General features: G+C 36.2%; 1 protein-coding gene across 10 annotated transcripts in view; it reads left to right on the forward strand.

The window, feature by feature from the left end:
- The window catches only part of LOC100029142 (WD repeat-containing protein on Y chromosome-like), a 171,965-nt gene that overhangs the window by 69,405 nt on the left and 85,969 nt on the right, over window positions 1–16,591 (forward strand). For all 10 annotated transcript variants that reach the window (XR_008916421.1, XR_008916422.1, XM_056817246.1 and 7 more), the window contains 3 exons: window positions 9,605–9,769; window positions 10,400–10,549; window positions 12,119–12,303. Coding sequence is in view for 8 of the 10 variants with exons in the window: in XM_056817246.1 (XP_056673224.1) it covers window positions 9,605–9,769; window positions 10,400–10,549; window positions 12,119–12,303 (500 nt within the window). In the remaining 2 variants the exon portion in view is untranslated. The remainder of the gene's footprint in view (window positions 1–9,604; window positions 9,770–10,399; window positions 10,550–12,118; window positions 12,304–16,591) is intronic.

Genomic DNA, 16,591 nt, shown 5'->3' on the forward strand with positions numbered 1-16,591 from the left:
GCAGAAACATTTGTGCCAGCATACTAGGCAGCAATGATGCAAGTGAAGAAGAGGAAGTAAAGAGTAGATAAATTCACCAGGACACAATAGTGGTGAGGCAAGTATAGTCAGGGAAAGAGAAAACTATAAATTTATATTATTCCTTGATGGAGTCCAAAGAGCAAGACAAAGCTCCAATTGCTTATGATAATACTTTGTTCAGGATAACAGTACTCTTTGCTTGCAACCAGTTCTTTGAGAAACCCATCTGCACCCTCCAGATCTTGCTTCTCCTTTCCTTAGAGTCCATTGGTCCCTAACTTGTCCTTCCTGCATTATTTCTGCCTGGAGCACCTCAAGCAAGTAATATTTGCAACTTGTTCTAATGATCAAAGTAAATAGAAAATTTTGCTCTGGTTTTCAGTCAGGCAATTAAGACTGCCAATGGGAGTCATTGATAAATCACTCCCTCATTTCTACTCTGTTCCTTTTCATGCTAAATAAAGAAGGTCATGGTAGATCTATGGTATGGCTTGTGTAAAAAATAAATACTGCTGTCCTACTCTGGTCCAAGAATTCACCTTCCCTTCTCACTGAAGCCCAATCTTTTGATTAGGGGAAGAAAGAGTTGACAAAAACTGGCTGCCAAGAAACGCTGAGAAACATTGGAAAGCCCAAGGTGTTTTATCACTTTGCTTGAGCAGAACCTGGCAAGTGGCTCAAGTGATGATGGCTTCCTCAGCTGAACTGCAGAGCACCTAGGAATGGAAATGAACCATCACTTCTATTCTCATTAAAACTGAAGAGTTCAGAAAAAGCCAAGATGATCAAGAAAGGGAGTATAGTATAGGCTTTCCAAATTAAAAGGGCATCTCCATTTTGACAGCACACCTCAGTTCCCTGGCAATTCCCTTCTGATAGAATCCAGGATCCCTGAACAAAGAAGGTAAATTTTGCTTCTTTTCTATAATATGAGCCAGTGAACCAGTCTTTAGCTTCCTAATGTTTTCCAACCAGATACCAAACCATTCCCCTCCGTGATATTTTGATCTTTAGTCTGTGCTGGAGTTTCCCAAATTTTCATTTTCCTTTTAGGCAATGTGATATAGTATAAAAACACCAGACTTGCAAAACTTAAGGCCTGATCTTGGCTTCATTAGTCAGTCAATTAACAAATAGAGTAGCTATGTGACATTGGTAAATCATTTAACCTGCCTGAGCCTTTCTTTTGGAGCAAATAAAAATTACTATCTCAGAGTCAGTCCCACTTGGGGATCTAGGAGTACTTGTGAAGGGTTGGGATGTTCCTTCTCTAATGGGTACAAGATCCCATTCTAGGTGTGCTCCTCCTCACTGTTAACCACCCAAAACTGGCGCCACAGTTCCCTTTAATTAATTGACATTAATTAACATTTACAAGGTAATATTTATTTTTTGAAAACATGAAAATACAAATATTTCCTCCTCCCTATAAATCCTTATTCAGGGGGGGGAGGGGGGGACATAGACTTAACACAGTTTCTCTAGTATTAAACTCACTAAATTAACAGTACTATCCTTCACTGAAGCCAGATGACTGACTCATTACCAAATAAGTCTGGACAACAAGCATTAAGTAATTACTCTATATGCAAGTCACTATGCTAATCCTCTCAGCTTACCAATGGGCTAGGCTAGATTTGAAAAGTCATTCCTTGGTCTTCAGGGTATCACTGATAAGCTGGCTACAAAACCTAGCATGAATTTGACCCCTGAATTCTGTCAAATGGCTCCCGACTTTTCAAAACTCACAAGATGCTAGTCTTCAGTCTAAAACAAATAAATTAATTAATTTTTAAAAAAAGAACTGAGTAGGTATGATAGACACAGAAGGAATGAGCCAAAGGTCCCTCCCCTTGCCAAGAAGAAGTAACACTGAAAGAAAAGGCCAACTTAGAGCCTTTTGAATGTGCCCCCTTCATTATGTGGTTAACAGACTGGAATCAGTTATACCATGTCTACACATGCTCCAAAATCCCTCCAAGGCACTTCTCTTTTACATCATTGCAAGTATTCAGGAAGTAAGATCCCAGCTTTCTTCCCCATGTGGAATTATTATAATGAGATGATGTTTAGTGTAATTGAAAAGGGCCTCAGTTTGGATTTGAAGAAATTAGTTCAAATTCTTTGTTCATTACTTGAATAATTTGGACATGTTAATTTATCTCCTAAAGCCTCAGTTTCTTCAACTGGAAAAATAAAAAGTTTATACTAAATGATCCTATGAAATATAAGATATTATTTGGTTTGAGTATTTGTATATGGCACAGGATGCTGCATTGACATCAGATGACTGACTCCTCATCACTAAGGAGTAATTCAGGGGACAAAGTATTGGACCTGGAGTCAAAAAGACTTTAGTTTTGGTCTGAGCTACTTACTAGTTGTATGACCCTGGACTTAGCCTGTTTGCCTTAATCCAGTAGAGAAGGAAATGGCAAATCACTCTAGCATCTTTGGCAAGAAAACCCCCATGGACACCATTGGTATGCTGTAATCCAAAGAGTCACACAGAATCACGTGACTGAAAGAATGAACAACAAATATGGCAAAGCAAAACAAATGCATAGACAGACTCCTTTGTAGGGCTCTAGGAACCTTCTTATTTAGTTGGTCTCAATCTATAAAGAGTATGTGCTGTCATTTGCAAGAAAAAGGTTTCATAGGAATTAGAGCTTTAAGGAAATTTAGAGTTTATCTTGTCTTACCTCCTTTTATAGAGAGGGAAATTGAAATCCAGAGAAATGAAGGAATATCAAACAGGTACTGAGTAAATAGTGTCAGAATTCAAACATCCTAAAACCAAAGCCCTCTTTCCACAATATTCAACATTTTTGACATAGGTTGTTCTTTGGTTCTCATTTCTGCTGGACTCCAAAATGATAATCCTTTCCTCCATGACATTTATATCCGGGGGGGAGGGGGGGAATGCTATTCAAGAGAAGTTATAACAAGCAGGAGAAATTATGAATTTAGGGATAAATGATGTTATTCCTCCCACCCTTTTGCCCCCTGTATACCAACTCATGTGATGGAGTTACAGATCATGAGGTTTTATTAAGGCAATAAGGTGTTAAAATAACTGTAGCATCATAGCTATACTAGGAAATTTCTTGATGCATTAGGAAACCCTATCTCTGAAGGAATTAAATGGAACTTCTTTGGAGAAGCAAAAATTAGTCATGCCTTTGAATGACTTCAAGAAGCTAAAGCCTGGAGCTCCAGTCTAGGAGTGCTTTGTGGAGAAAATTACTACATAGCAGGAGGGCAGAATTTCTCTTTCTTTCCTCCAACCCCCAATAGTGATGTTATCCAATATCAATTTAGGGAAATAATCCATCCAGAAATTCAAGTGTGCCAGTTTGAGGGTTTCAAGAAAGAGTTGAGGAACCTTGGATACTTATATTCCCCATAGGCTTGACTACAAAAAAAGCAGTCTTTTGATGTTAAAAACATCTTCAAAGAATGGAGCACATAACATCAAAAAGTTTAGCTATGGAAAAGTATAGACCATGGGAATCTAGCTAAACAACCCTCCCAGTAGAGTATGAGGATTCTATAAAAAGAGAATTAATTCCCAAATCATGAAGTTCCAAATGTTTGAAGCCTTTGAAATATATTTATATGTTAGTTGCCCCTTGTTAGCACTAAGGCTGTGCTAGTTCTTACCATGGACACTGTATGTAATTTTGGATAATGTATTTTGGGTAACTAGGGAGAAGAAATGTTTGTAACTACCATTTTTCCTGTGCCATCTTTGTTAGGAATTAATGTCCATTAGCTTATGATAAATGAGAAGCACAAGAAACAGTCATTTTTGGAAGGTTCATCCTTCCAATATATAAGCCCAAATAGTCCAAAGGAGATACTGTATACATACTGTATAAATGTATCAGGTGTGCAAGGACAAGCACCTCTGGTGTGAGGGCTTCTTGAGCCCTTTTCAAAGCACTTCCCCCAACTCTCACCTACAGTTCCAAGAAGCTGTAGTACTCAGAGCAGTCACCCCTTGGTAAAGCCATCTAGGCAGACAGGCTACACCAGGTTGAGGGTAATTGATAGGCCTCAAACCCACTGGTGACTTAGTGGGATGTGTTCCACAAGCATGTGAGGACTTCCTCTGGCAGAATGGACGGATGAAAACTATTCATTCCAACAGCCATGAAAGTAACTGAACCAGCCACAGTGGAGCCCATGGAGATTGGTCATTCATTGAAGATGCCAAACTCATCCACTGCACTCTGAGTCATTGCTAGTTATCCTGACTAATGCATTGCCCCACTGGACATCAATGATTTTGAAAGAGAGAGAGGCTGAAGACTTTATGTAACTCCTCCTCATTTGAATCCAATTCAAAAGCAAGTCAAGACATCACCCCATGATGTCAGTGATTCTCTTCGAAAATAAAGGACAAACAACAACTGTATGAGTAAAGAATAGAATGAAATAGATTTGGATTCCTATAAGTTCCAAGGGTCTTGAAGTTAACTTTCACCTAGATTTGGCTTCCATTACCTTGTTATTTGGAAAACAGGACAACATAATTTTTCAAATGAAAGGAATGGGACCTCACATTAATATATATAAATATATCTTTTTCTCACCTTCAGTATGATTCCATAAAGCAGTGTATTGGCTGTTATATGCAAGGTAATATGTTAGGTATTGTTAAAAGGAAGTTTCTTAATCTCACTCTGTCTCTTTAAGAGGCAAAAGAGAAGGATTTCTAAGTAGGAAGTGACAGGTTTGTTTGAGCCAGAGCTGAAGATTCTGTTACCTAGGAGACAAGGATCATATATAGGGAGCACCATTGATTAGCTAGGGGCTTCTTTTCTCTCGCATGAGTTCTGAGGAGTTCTCTGTCAGTCTCTCTCAGTCAAGAGGAACTGACAGTTGCTTCTGACAGTTTGGATTGAGATACTGATTTAAGTAGGGGGTAGTAGATTAGTGTTCTTTGATTAGCTTAGGTAGGTATCTAGGGAATATATTTCCAGATAGGAGTAGTGTAGATAAGATAGGCCTGTTCTGGCAGACAGAAGATCCTGCCCTTGAAGGCAGTTAGATTTAGGGTTTCTTAGAAATTTTAGTATAGGATTTGGGTTTTAGGCATAGTTATAAGATAATCTCACTTTCTTCCCTCCTATTTCCTATCCAAACTTCTCCTCAGAATAAACTGTGTTGGTGTTTTATCAACCTGCTCTCTGTACTTTTGTCAAACTCCTACCCCAAAAATTTAACCTTTCACAATACCAAGAACATAAAGAGAAAAATGAAATAACCTCTAACCCATCAAGTAGCTTATACTATTGGATGCAACATGCACATAAAAATAAATAAAATATATGCAAAGTGAGAGAAAGAGAAACAGAGGGGGAGAGAAAGAGAGAGGAAGGGACAGAAGAGGTAGAGAGAGGGGGGGATATAAGGTAAGGGAGAGGGAGAGAGAGAATATTACACTCAAAGGAATCAAAATGGTATTTTGAGGTTTGTGGCATTTGAGCCATGTGAAGGAGAATTATATGAAATAGCACCCATTTAGACAATTCCCCCCCCACACCTCTATTTCTCAGAAGTTAGGACCCCTGAAGTATGAACACTCCAGGTTCAAAGTACTCTGTAGGTCTACATTATTATGTTCATGAGCATCTACCAATATGCTATCCAGGTGATACAACTGGCTCAAAACTAATATATTTACTGAAATGGCATAGTAAGAAATAAAATACACCCACTTACCCCCACCCCAAAAAAACCATTGGCTCATTCTTTTACTAAATGTATTTAGTATTAATCATTATAGATAGTAAACAAAATAGAGCTCATAAGTAGAGATGCACACATGTAGGGAACAGGTCTGGCAATGGCACATAGAAACAGCTATATATATAGCAGTAGATACTTCAAATCCTGGCTTTGATACTTATTAGATGTATGACCCCTCAGCAAGTCACTTAATCTCTTTCAGTCTCTGTTTCCTTTTCTACAAAATAGGTATAATAATAACCCCCATATTTCCAGTAGCACTGTGAAGATAAAATGAGATAAGTGTAAAATCCTTTGCAAACCTCAAAGCACAGAACAAATGCTATTTATAATTTTTATTGTTATTATGTGTTCAAGTAGGAATAACTTCCATTCCTGATGGTGGCTGCTCTTTACTGAGCATGGAATATCTTCCGGGTGAGTCACTCCACTTGGACTTCATTTCATAAAGTCCCTCTTAAAAGTTTCTGGGACTTTTTATTCTTCACTGGGCATTGCATCCCTGCTACTTGGCCAGGGTGTTCATTATCTTCAGTTATGAATTCAGTTGAAATCTTGATAAGTCTAGAACTAGGACCAGCAAGAATTTCATTTCAGGGATAGGATTGGTGGATTAGATGATGCTGTTATGGCATCTCTGCATAGCATAGGTTCTTATGGGCACATGACCCCCGATGGAAGTCATTTATACATGCCCAGGTCTCGGTCCAAGTCTGGTGTACATCAGTATCTCTCTTCTCTTAAAAGACTACATTTCCTTCTTATATCTATCAGCTTATCCCTTCTTAGGCCCTGGGAGTCTCCCATTATTAAGGGAGGAGGAACCTGATCAAAATGGAGAGTTCCATTCCAGTTTATACTGTGAAGAGTCCTATACTAATACAAGTATAATTCTGGGCTTCTCACTTTTATAAAGACATTGACAATCTAGAATGATTGTGGTGGAAAGTAATAAGAATGATGATGGGCCTCAAATAAATGCCATATCAATATATATTTAAAACATACACACATATGTGCACATATGTATGTGTGTGTATGTATGGGGCAGCTAGATGACACAGGCAATAGAGTGTAGGGCCTGAATTCTAATTTGGCCTCAGAAAACTTAATTGAGTTATCCTGAGCAAATCACTTAATACTGTTTGCCTCAGTTCATCATCTTTAAAAATGAGCTGGAGAAGGCACTCCGTTATTTTTGTCAAGAAAATCCCATATGGGGCTACAAAAAGTTGAACACTACTGAAGAAACTGAACAACAACAAAGTGTGCTTGTAAGCATATTTAAAACCTCTTTTTTAGTAAAAATGAAAATATTAAATATTTTTCTATAATGTCATTTACATATTCCTGGGAAAATTTCCTTGGAAAGATAAATGATTGATTAAAGACAAAAAAGGCTTTTCTTAGGTACATGGTTTAAGGATAATAACCAAACCTAACTTTCCTCTTGTTGACTTTACTCCTCTCCTCAAGTAATTGGGTTATTTGCCCATATATAGGTAAACCTTTTTTGTTCTTTACCTAGTAGTGATTAGCTAGGACCCACCCAAGTGTCCAAGGACCCACCCCTTTTTCCACTGAAAAGGAGCCAGTTTCTCTTCTTCAAATATACAAAGGATTCTTCATAAAGATCCATTAGTTCATGGAGATTCATTCTTCATGAAAAGTTCCATTAGTCACTGAAGGGGAATGGACCTAGATAGTGAATTTGGTTACTCAACAATTCTGAAACATTCATTCAAATTGTATTTTTATGTTATGAATTTATTTTTGTAGATTCCTATGTTACCTACAATTGTCTTGAAGCAGAATGGGAATAGAAGTGGGGGACAGTATCATGCCAATTTAAGTCCCTCTCCAACAAAAAAGTTACTTTGCTATTAGCTTAATATTAAATAAAATTATTTGGAACACTTGAGACCAAAAACACAGAAGCACAGTATGAGTCTTAATAGTTTTCTTTCACATATATAATATGCATGTCTATATTGTGTGTATTATATACATATTGTATGTGAAATATAACCTGGAGAGGGGGAAATTTTATGGAAGACATGATAAATATATTTTAAAGGCTATCATGTGAAAGAGAAAGGAGAGTGCCAATATGATAGAACCAGTTTATATGAGAGAACCAATTGTTAAATGTTCAAAGTGAGCATTTATACATCAAAAAGAGGCAAACCTACAAGTCAAGGCTTGATTTATTATTTTCCTAATATCTAAAGTTAAAATGATGGAGAAAATGTTCATAATATAGATTAAACAAAATTGTCACATTTAAGGAGAGTTTGATTGTTAAACATTTACTAGCATATCACCGAAGCAGACCTAGCCTGCTTGGCTTTGAAAATCAATGGAAACTTTAAGGACCAGTTCTTTTTGTGGTAGCAAAGAATTGGAAACTGAATAGATGTCCAATAATTGAGGAATGGATGAACAAGTTGTGGTAAATGTTTGCAATGGGATACTATTCAATAAGAAATGATGAGCAAGGGTTTCAGAAAAAAAGCCAGAAAGACTTATATAAACTACTGCAAAGTAAAGTGGGCAGAATCAGAATATTGTATATAGTAACAGCAATATTGTATGATGATCAGTTGTGAATGGCTTTTATCAGCAATACAATGATCTAAGACAACTCCAAGAATTTGCGATAAAAAATGTTATTCGCCCACCATAGAAGGAACTGATGGAATCTGAATGCAATAGAAGAATATCATTTTTCACTTTATTTCCTTCATAAGTTTTTTCTTATATGTATGATATGTGTCTTCTTTCACATGGTGAATATGGAAATATGTATTGCATAATAGCACATGCATAATCTATATTAAATTATTTTCTGCCTCAAGGAAGAAGAAGAGAGAAAGAAAATTTGGCTCACAAAAATTATTAGAAAACATTAAAAAATTATTTCTACATGTAAATGGGGGAGGAAAATATAATAAGATATTAATGGGAGGAAAGAAACTATAGAGAGGTAGAATTCAGTTCAACCAAGGGACACACAAAAGAGAATTATCCAAAAGTGAAATATCTGCTATAAGAGGTAAAGATCCTTGTCTGCAGAAGTGTTTTCAGTTGAGCCTGAAGGGTCACTTTTGGGGAAAATAGTGGAGAAGATTCTTGCTTCAAATGGGGACTGGACTTTGAAGCTCAGTGCTGCCCCTGAAGATGTTATAAAATAATACTTCTTCAAGAAGTCTTTCCAAATCATGTGATATCCCCTTTCCTAAACTCCTGTAGTATTCTTTGCCCAAACATTCATATAATGTATGCACATATGTTGCTATACAAGCTTGTGACATCCCTTGTGTTCAATTCACAAATACTAACCACCTACGACTATGACATTTTTTACGTTTTTCAGCTTTTCTCATATGACTTGGTTTTCCAACCAGACTGAAGTTCCTTGTAGTCAGGAATTACGTTTTAACCACTTTTGTAACTCCCATAGCTTTTTAAGTATCAACTAATTCAAGCTCCTCATTGTACAGCTAATGAAATTGAGGCTCAGAAAAGAAAAGTAACTTGCTAATATAACTAGTAAGTAGAAAAAACAGGATTCAAAGTCAGGTCCTTTAACTCCAACTCCTGTGCTCTTGACATACATTGCACTGCCCCCACACTTAACATAGTATTGCCTTACAGTTGATAGTCAAAGAATTCTTGGTCATCAGATGTTTGAGATGAGCGAAAACCCATTAACCAAGAGAAAGAACATATATTTTATTCATATTATCTGGGAGCTTTTATTAGCCTGATTTTGGTAGAGACACAATTTAACAGGAATTGGAACCAAATTATCTCATGACAGGTAGTGACAGGATGCCACAATTCCACCATTGCAGTATGGGATGTTGAGACTGGCATGAAGCAGTTAATTTTAAATAATACCCACGGCGAGGAGGAATTAACCTGTATGGCCCTGGATAACTCAGGTCGAAGGCTCATCACAGCTGCCAGAAATGGCACTATCAAGGTAGGAGTGAAAGCTCTGGCTCAACTGAATAAATATATTGTCTTTTATACATAGAGATACTACTAAAGCACTCTCTAAGCCTTAGGATACTATACTGCAGGGAGCAGATAGGTGGTGGGTGCAGTGGATAGATTGCCAGACCTGAAATCAGGATGGCTCATATTCATAACTTCCAATCTGGCCTCAGACACTTACTAGCTGTGTGATCCAGAGTAAGTCACTTAACTTTGTATGCCTTATTTCCCTCATCTGTAAAATGAACTGGAGAAGGAAATGGCAAACACCTCCAGTTATCTTTGCCAAAGAAAAAACCCCTAAAAGGGATTCACAAAGAGTTGGGCACAATCGAGCAATAAAAAAAAAAAAAACTATTCGATACTAGCTATTATTCTTCTTCCTGGTCTTAGTGTCAATAATACTTTATCAATGTCTTGTCATTGTCAAAGTAAGACATTGTCCAGTGTCAGTTTTGAGTTATTCTTCCTCTCTATTCCCGGGGAGGAAAAAACCCGAAAATATTATTGAAGGAGATCCCAACATAGACATTGGAATGATCCATCCAGCATTGGCCATGGAAATGGGAAAAAAAATGGAACCTAAAACTTACTTACTTTACTCTTACATGAACAGGTCTGGGATATTCAGAGAGGTCACATCTTGCACAAACTGGAGGTGGTAGAAGATGCAGAAGTAACAGGGTTGGTCCCAATTAGAAAGCATATATTCCTAACAGTGGGATGGAATCGGAAAATCATCCTTTATGACTGCTCGAAACTTGAGGTAAGATAATCCAGAGACAAGGGAAGATAGATAGTACTTGTTAAAAGCCCTGGACTATAAGACTAGTCAGAAAACACTATGTCTTATTGAATGAGAAAACCTCAATTCTCATAGTTGATGATGTTTACTGACCTTTGGCACAATAGTGGAGACTAGATACAGAGAAAAGACAACTGCTACCTTCCAAAGGGTATGAAGATTAGTGGAAATGATAACGAATATGCCCAAAATTTAAGAAATGACATTTGCCCAGAAATGTACAAATAAGTTCAAATTGATGATGATGTGCTATGAAATATTTCTTTTTCCATTTTAGAACACTCCAGTCCACATACTATTACCTTCTCTAAACTCTTATAGCATCCCTACTCTGAACCATTTATATTATGTTTTATATTATTTATTGCTTTATAATATTCCTTGCAATCAATTCAATAATTTAATAAACATCTACTACTAACATCTTCTGGATAGTTATTTAATATTTCACATACTTCTTGGTTCTATGACTAGATCAAAGCTTCCTAAAGACAGAAATTCTTATCCTTTTTAAAATTTTCCCATAGTTTAACTATATAATTTTATTTTTTCAATTAACAAGCATTTCTTTTCTCTCTCCCATCTCAAAAAAAAAGAAAAAGGAAATCCTTGTTACAAAAATGCATAGTGAAGTCATAGCAATTCCTACATGATCAGATTAAATATATATGTATGTATATATATGCATATATATATATGTATCTTTATCTTGAGTCCATTACGTCTCTGTCAGGTAGACAACAACATGTATCTTCTTCATTGGTCCCCTGGAATCATGAACAGAGTTCTCAAGTCTTTCAAGGTTGTTTTTGTATGAATTTATTGTTATTTATGTTATTGTATGAATTTTCTACTGATTCTTCTCCCTTCATTGTGCATTTTTTCATATAAACCCGGTTCCTTTTTAGCTTTTGAACATAATCCAACCCTCACCCCTTTTATAGATAAGGAAAAACATAAAAATTCTGAGGTTATAATCAGATTTACTCTCAGTGAGGTGGGATGACATTTTGAGAAACTGTTCAGTTGCTCAGTAAACGCTGATTTTTCACACAGCACAAAGTCATTTAGAAGATACCCAGAGTATAGAGAGAGTAAAGAGGCCTATATTTGCCCTTTGAAGGCAAACCAATATGTAATCAGCATAAACATATTGAGAAAAATATAGTAATTTCAAGAGTCAATTTGGAGGGAATGAAAACATGAGGTACGAGAAATAAAATACTAGAAAACTAAAGGAAGATGAAGTTGATAGTTATACCATTGGTTTTATCTAATTGCTAGCAGTGGGAAACAAAATAGCTACCCCCCCAGAGGACACCCAGACTTTGTCAAGGTGGTCTTTGGAATGTTAGGCTATTCACATTGCCCTCCCCACCCCTAGTAGTGCTGGTGGGACACAGCAATTATGTGATCCCTAGGAACTCTGACTAGGTCCTGGAATTTAGAAAGAATTTGCCAGCCTACTTTAGGGAGATGAAACACTCCTACTGCTAATCCATAATTGTACAGTTCTTTGATTCTTTCTAGAATGTATACGTGCCTGCAGACAAGACTTGGAAAGGAGGACAACTCCATAAGGAAGATATCTTAGCTGTGGATTACTGTCCTCCTCTTGATCTCCTTGCTACTGCCAGCTTTGATGGAGAAATTATTGTATGGAATGTGGAGACCCAGCGGCCTCATCACTTTGTCAGAAAGGTTTCACGTGAGAGGTAAAGATGTCCTTTTAAGAGGCTAAAATTGAATGAATAAAAATAAGTAACATTTACCTGGCCATTGCTTTTTACCAAATGCATTACATAATAACAATAACAGTAATAACAGCATTTATGTGGTGCTTTAAATTTGTAAAATGCTTCATAAATATTATTTCATTTTATCCTCACCACAATGCAGTGGGATAGGCATTATTATTATTTCCATTTTCCATATGAGGCAACTGAGTCAGGGAAGTTAAGTGACTTGCCTAAGGTCATAGAGCTACTCAATATCTAAGGCCATTTTTGAAATGAAATTTCCCTGACTCCAAATCCAGTATTCTATATGCACTGGACCATCTTTTCCTTTTAAACTAATAATAGTACTTTAAAGTTCAGAAGTACTTCCTTGGCAAGAATCCTATAAAGTTGATGATTAAGTATTAAGTAAGTGTTTCAGTTCTACTGGATGAGAAAACTAAAACTCCAAGAGGTGAGTTGCCCCAGGGATACAAAGTCAGTAGATGAATGGAGGATTCAAATTCACATCTTCTATAGACAAATCCGAAGGGCCTTAGAAGATAGGAGAGAGGGCCAGGTCAGTTACAAAGAGCTTTTCTCCAAATTGCATTACTTAGTGACTAGATAAAATGGGAGACCTTATTGTTAACTGACTGCCTTTTCCATAGTCATTTATTAGTTATTTTTACATAATTCTCAGAAAATGCTGCCTTTCACTAATGACTTCATTCTTCCTACATTATCTTCAAAATGGAGGGAATATTTCATAATGGGTTTTTTGTTTTCCCGTAATTTGCCCTACGATTTTGACAGAGAAAAAAAAGAGACAGACAGACAAAGAAAGAAAAAAAAAGACATAGAGACAGAAACAGAGATAAAGAGAAAGAGATCAAGGAGCTTATTGTTCCATGCAAGAAAACATGGTTCATTCTCTCAAGGAGCTTACACTCCATTGAAAGAAGACAACACAGAAAGGGGAGGTGAAAGCAGTTATAGGGCATAATTGTATAGACCCAAAGAGAAGAAAAGGGAGACTATGGAATTGGAGTATACAAGTTAAAATGGAAAGGAGCAACTCGACTGGGATTTCTGATGATATGGAAGTTCTAGGCTAGTGTCATCCTGGGGATGGAGGCAAGGATCCATTGGAAGGCAACAGATGTGAAGGTAGAAGGGCTAGAGATTTGCATAGGAAAGAAAAGCTTCAATATATGATTTCCCAATGTAGACCAACAAAATAGAAGATGAGAAATCATGTTTTTTAAGGAGCTGAACTAGAATGACATAGTGGCAAGCATGTTAGATCTGGGGTGAGGAGTCCCTAGAGAGAATCCCAGCTCCAATATATGATCATGGAAGTCACCTAATCTACTATGTCTATTTTTTCCTTTACAAAGCTGAGACAGTAATGCTAGCCCTACTTACCTCACAGGGTTGTTGTGAAGAAGGCACTTTATAAAACTTCAGCTATTACAAAAACATGAGCTATTATGGTTACTAACCTGGGGCAAATAATTTTTGCCAAGTAAGTAGATACCTATGGAATCTTCCTGGAGGAAAGGAGGTTACTTTTTTTTTTAATGAATCTTATGACCCAGTTGATATGTTTCATTTACTTAAAGGATTGCTTTGCTGAGCATTATCTAGTTCATGGTATTTCAGGATGAGTCTCTACCATAATAAATCCATTGCATTTCCCTCAGATATGACAGTGCCATCTGTTTAGAGGATGCAAGGAAAATGCCAGACTTTCAAATTCTGCTTCAATGATTTTCAATAAATTTTCTTTCTTCCTTCCATTTCATCTCACTGAAATGTCTTCACATGATAGGAATCCTGTTAGATGAAACACATAAGATGAAACACAAAATTTTTGGATAATAAATGTGCATCTAGTATCACTATTTGGTACTTAAAGTGTTGGAATTTAATTCCTGCTCTAGAAGCATTTTTTCTGTTTACTTATTTTTTTCTAAATACAAGGGTTGTAATCCTTTATATTTGTATTTAATTTTTTGTTAATGGATCTTAAGTTTATATATTTATATATTAAACTAATTTATAATAACCAATTTATATGCAAAAATCTCATCTTTTGCTAGAAACCTTCCTTAACCCATCTTAATATTATTGTCTTCCTTCTATTAATTATTTCCTATTTATCTAGTATGACTACTCTATAGCACAGTGGATAGAGCATTAAGCCTGGAGTCAGGAAGATTTGAGTTCAATTCCAGCCTCAGACACTAACTACCTGTGTGACCCTGCACAAGTCACCTAACACTGTTTGCCTCCGTTTTCTCATCTGTAAAATAATCTGGAAAAGGAAATTGCAAACCTTACAGTATCTTTGTCAAAAAATACCAAACCCAGAAGTGGTCATGAAGAGGTGAAAATGATTGAAAAATTACTAAATATCATTTATCCTGTATGTTGTTTGCATTGTAAATATTTGTTAGCGTGTTTTCTTCCCAGTTGAATTATAAGTTCCTTTAGGGTTTCCTCTTTTTCTGTCCTCAGTGCTTGCCACATGGCAGTGTTTAATAAATGTTTGATTGATATACATATATATATATATATAAATACCTATGACTGTTTATGTAGATGTGTATACATATATTTAGATATAATATAAAAATCTTTTCCAAAAAGGCATTCACACCATAGCAAACAGGAAAGCTAAAATCATCTCACCCTCTGGTGTAACCACAGCAATGATGCATGATCTGCCTAGACTTCCTTTTCATTTCCCTTGGGAGCTAATAAAATAAGTTCAGGGATTGTTCCATTGCAAATCTTAGCTATAAATGTCCTGAAAACATTCATCCTTATAAAGTTCACATATATCTTAGAGTACATGTAAATTTTATATACCATCTCCATCACAAGGAGAAAACTAAAAACGCGGAATCTCCATCATCTAAAATCATTTGCCTCAAGAGAAGGGCAGCCATGAATAAGCCAGAGGAGGTCAAGCACAAGAGAGATCTAATAGAAAATACAGGTTTATTAAGGCAAAGAGTCAAGGTCATTATAAGGGAAAAGAAGTATCAAAAATTCAAGTGAGCAGAGTCCAGGCTTATAGGAGTCTATGAAAATAGGAAGATACCTGGTAGGCAAACTAAATCAAAGGGCTAAACAAGTCAATCAAGATGGTCCACCTATATTTCAGGTTCAAAAATGGAATCCAAAACCCAGGAAAGTCAACAAAAACAGACAGAAAAAACAGACATGGGTTGGCAAACAAACCAAACAAGTTTATAACGTCACATCCTAACTTAGCAGCTGATTCCTAAGGTCCTGGGTTTTTGTTCCTGTTTTATGGAGACAGGACAGAAGCTCCCCATGTTACTCCCCCAGCTCAAGAATCTTCAGTGACTTGTAGTTGCCTGTAAGATAAAATATAATTTAATAAATAACATTTATCCTTAGCTTTATACAAGTGTGGACATTTATAGCCACTGGCAATCTAGTTCCAGCCTAGCTTTTTTTAGATGTTAAGCATTACTACAATTTAATCATCTTTATGGTATTAAATATTATTTTCCCCAGTTACATGTAAAAACAGTTTCCAACACTTTTCAAAGAATATTGAGCCTTGAATTCTCTCCCTTCCCACCTAATCTCCCACCCCGTTAAGATCATAAGCAATCTCATATAGATTTTACACATGTAATCATGTAAAACATTTCTCCATATTAATCCTTTTGTGAAAGGAAACTCATAGAAAAAATAAGAAAGTGAAAAAGTTTCCTTTGGTCTGGATTCAGATTCAGTTCTTTTTCTATGGAAGTATAGATGGCATTTTTTTTATCATGAATTCTTTGGGATAGTTTTGGATCATTGTATTGTTTAGAATAGCTGTTATTCACAGTTGTTCTTTGGAAAATATTCCTGTAATTGTATATAGTGTTCTTCTGGTTCTTCCTATTCACTTTATTTCGACTCATGTAAGTCTCAGCAGGTTTTTCTGAGCTCCTCCTCCTGCTCTTTATTTCTTATAGAAATTCTTATAGAAATCCATTGCAATCATATGCTATAAATTACACAGCCATTCCCCAATTGATGGGTATCCCCTCACTTTCCAGATTTTTGCTACTCTAAAGAACTCCTTTAAATATTTTTGTACATATAGATCCTTCTGGGTTTGTTTGGTTGGTTTTTTTCTCTCTTTGAGATACAAACCTAGTAATAGTATTGCTGAATCAAAAGATATGTACTGTTTTATAGTCCTTTGGGCATAGGTCCAAATTGTTCTCCTGAATGACTGAATTAGTTTACA

The sequence above is a fragment of the Monodelphis domestica genome, chromosome 2 (assembly GCF_027887165.1).
Source record: "Monodelphis domestica isolate mMonDom1 chromosome 2, mMonDom1.pri, whole genome shotgun sequence".
NCBI classification, from domain to species: domain Eukaryota; kingdom Metazoa; phylum Chordata; class Mammalia; order Didelphimorphia; family Didelphidae; genus Monodelphis; species Monodelphis domestica.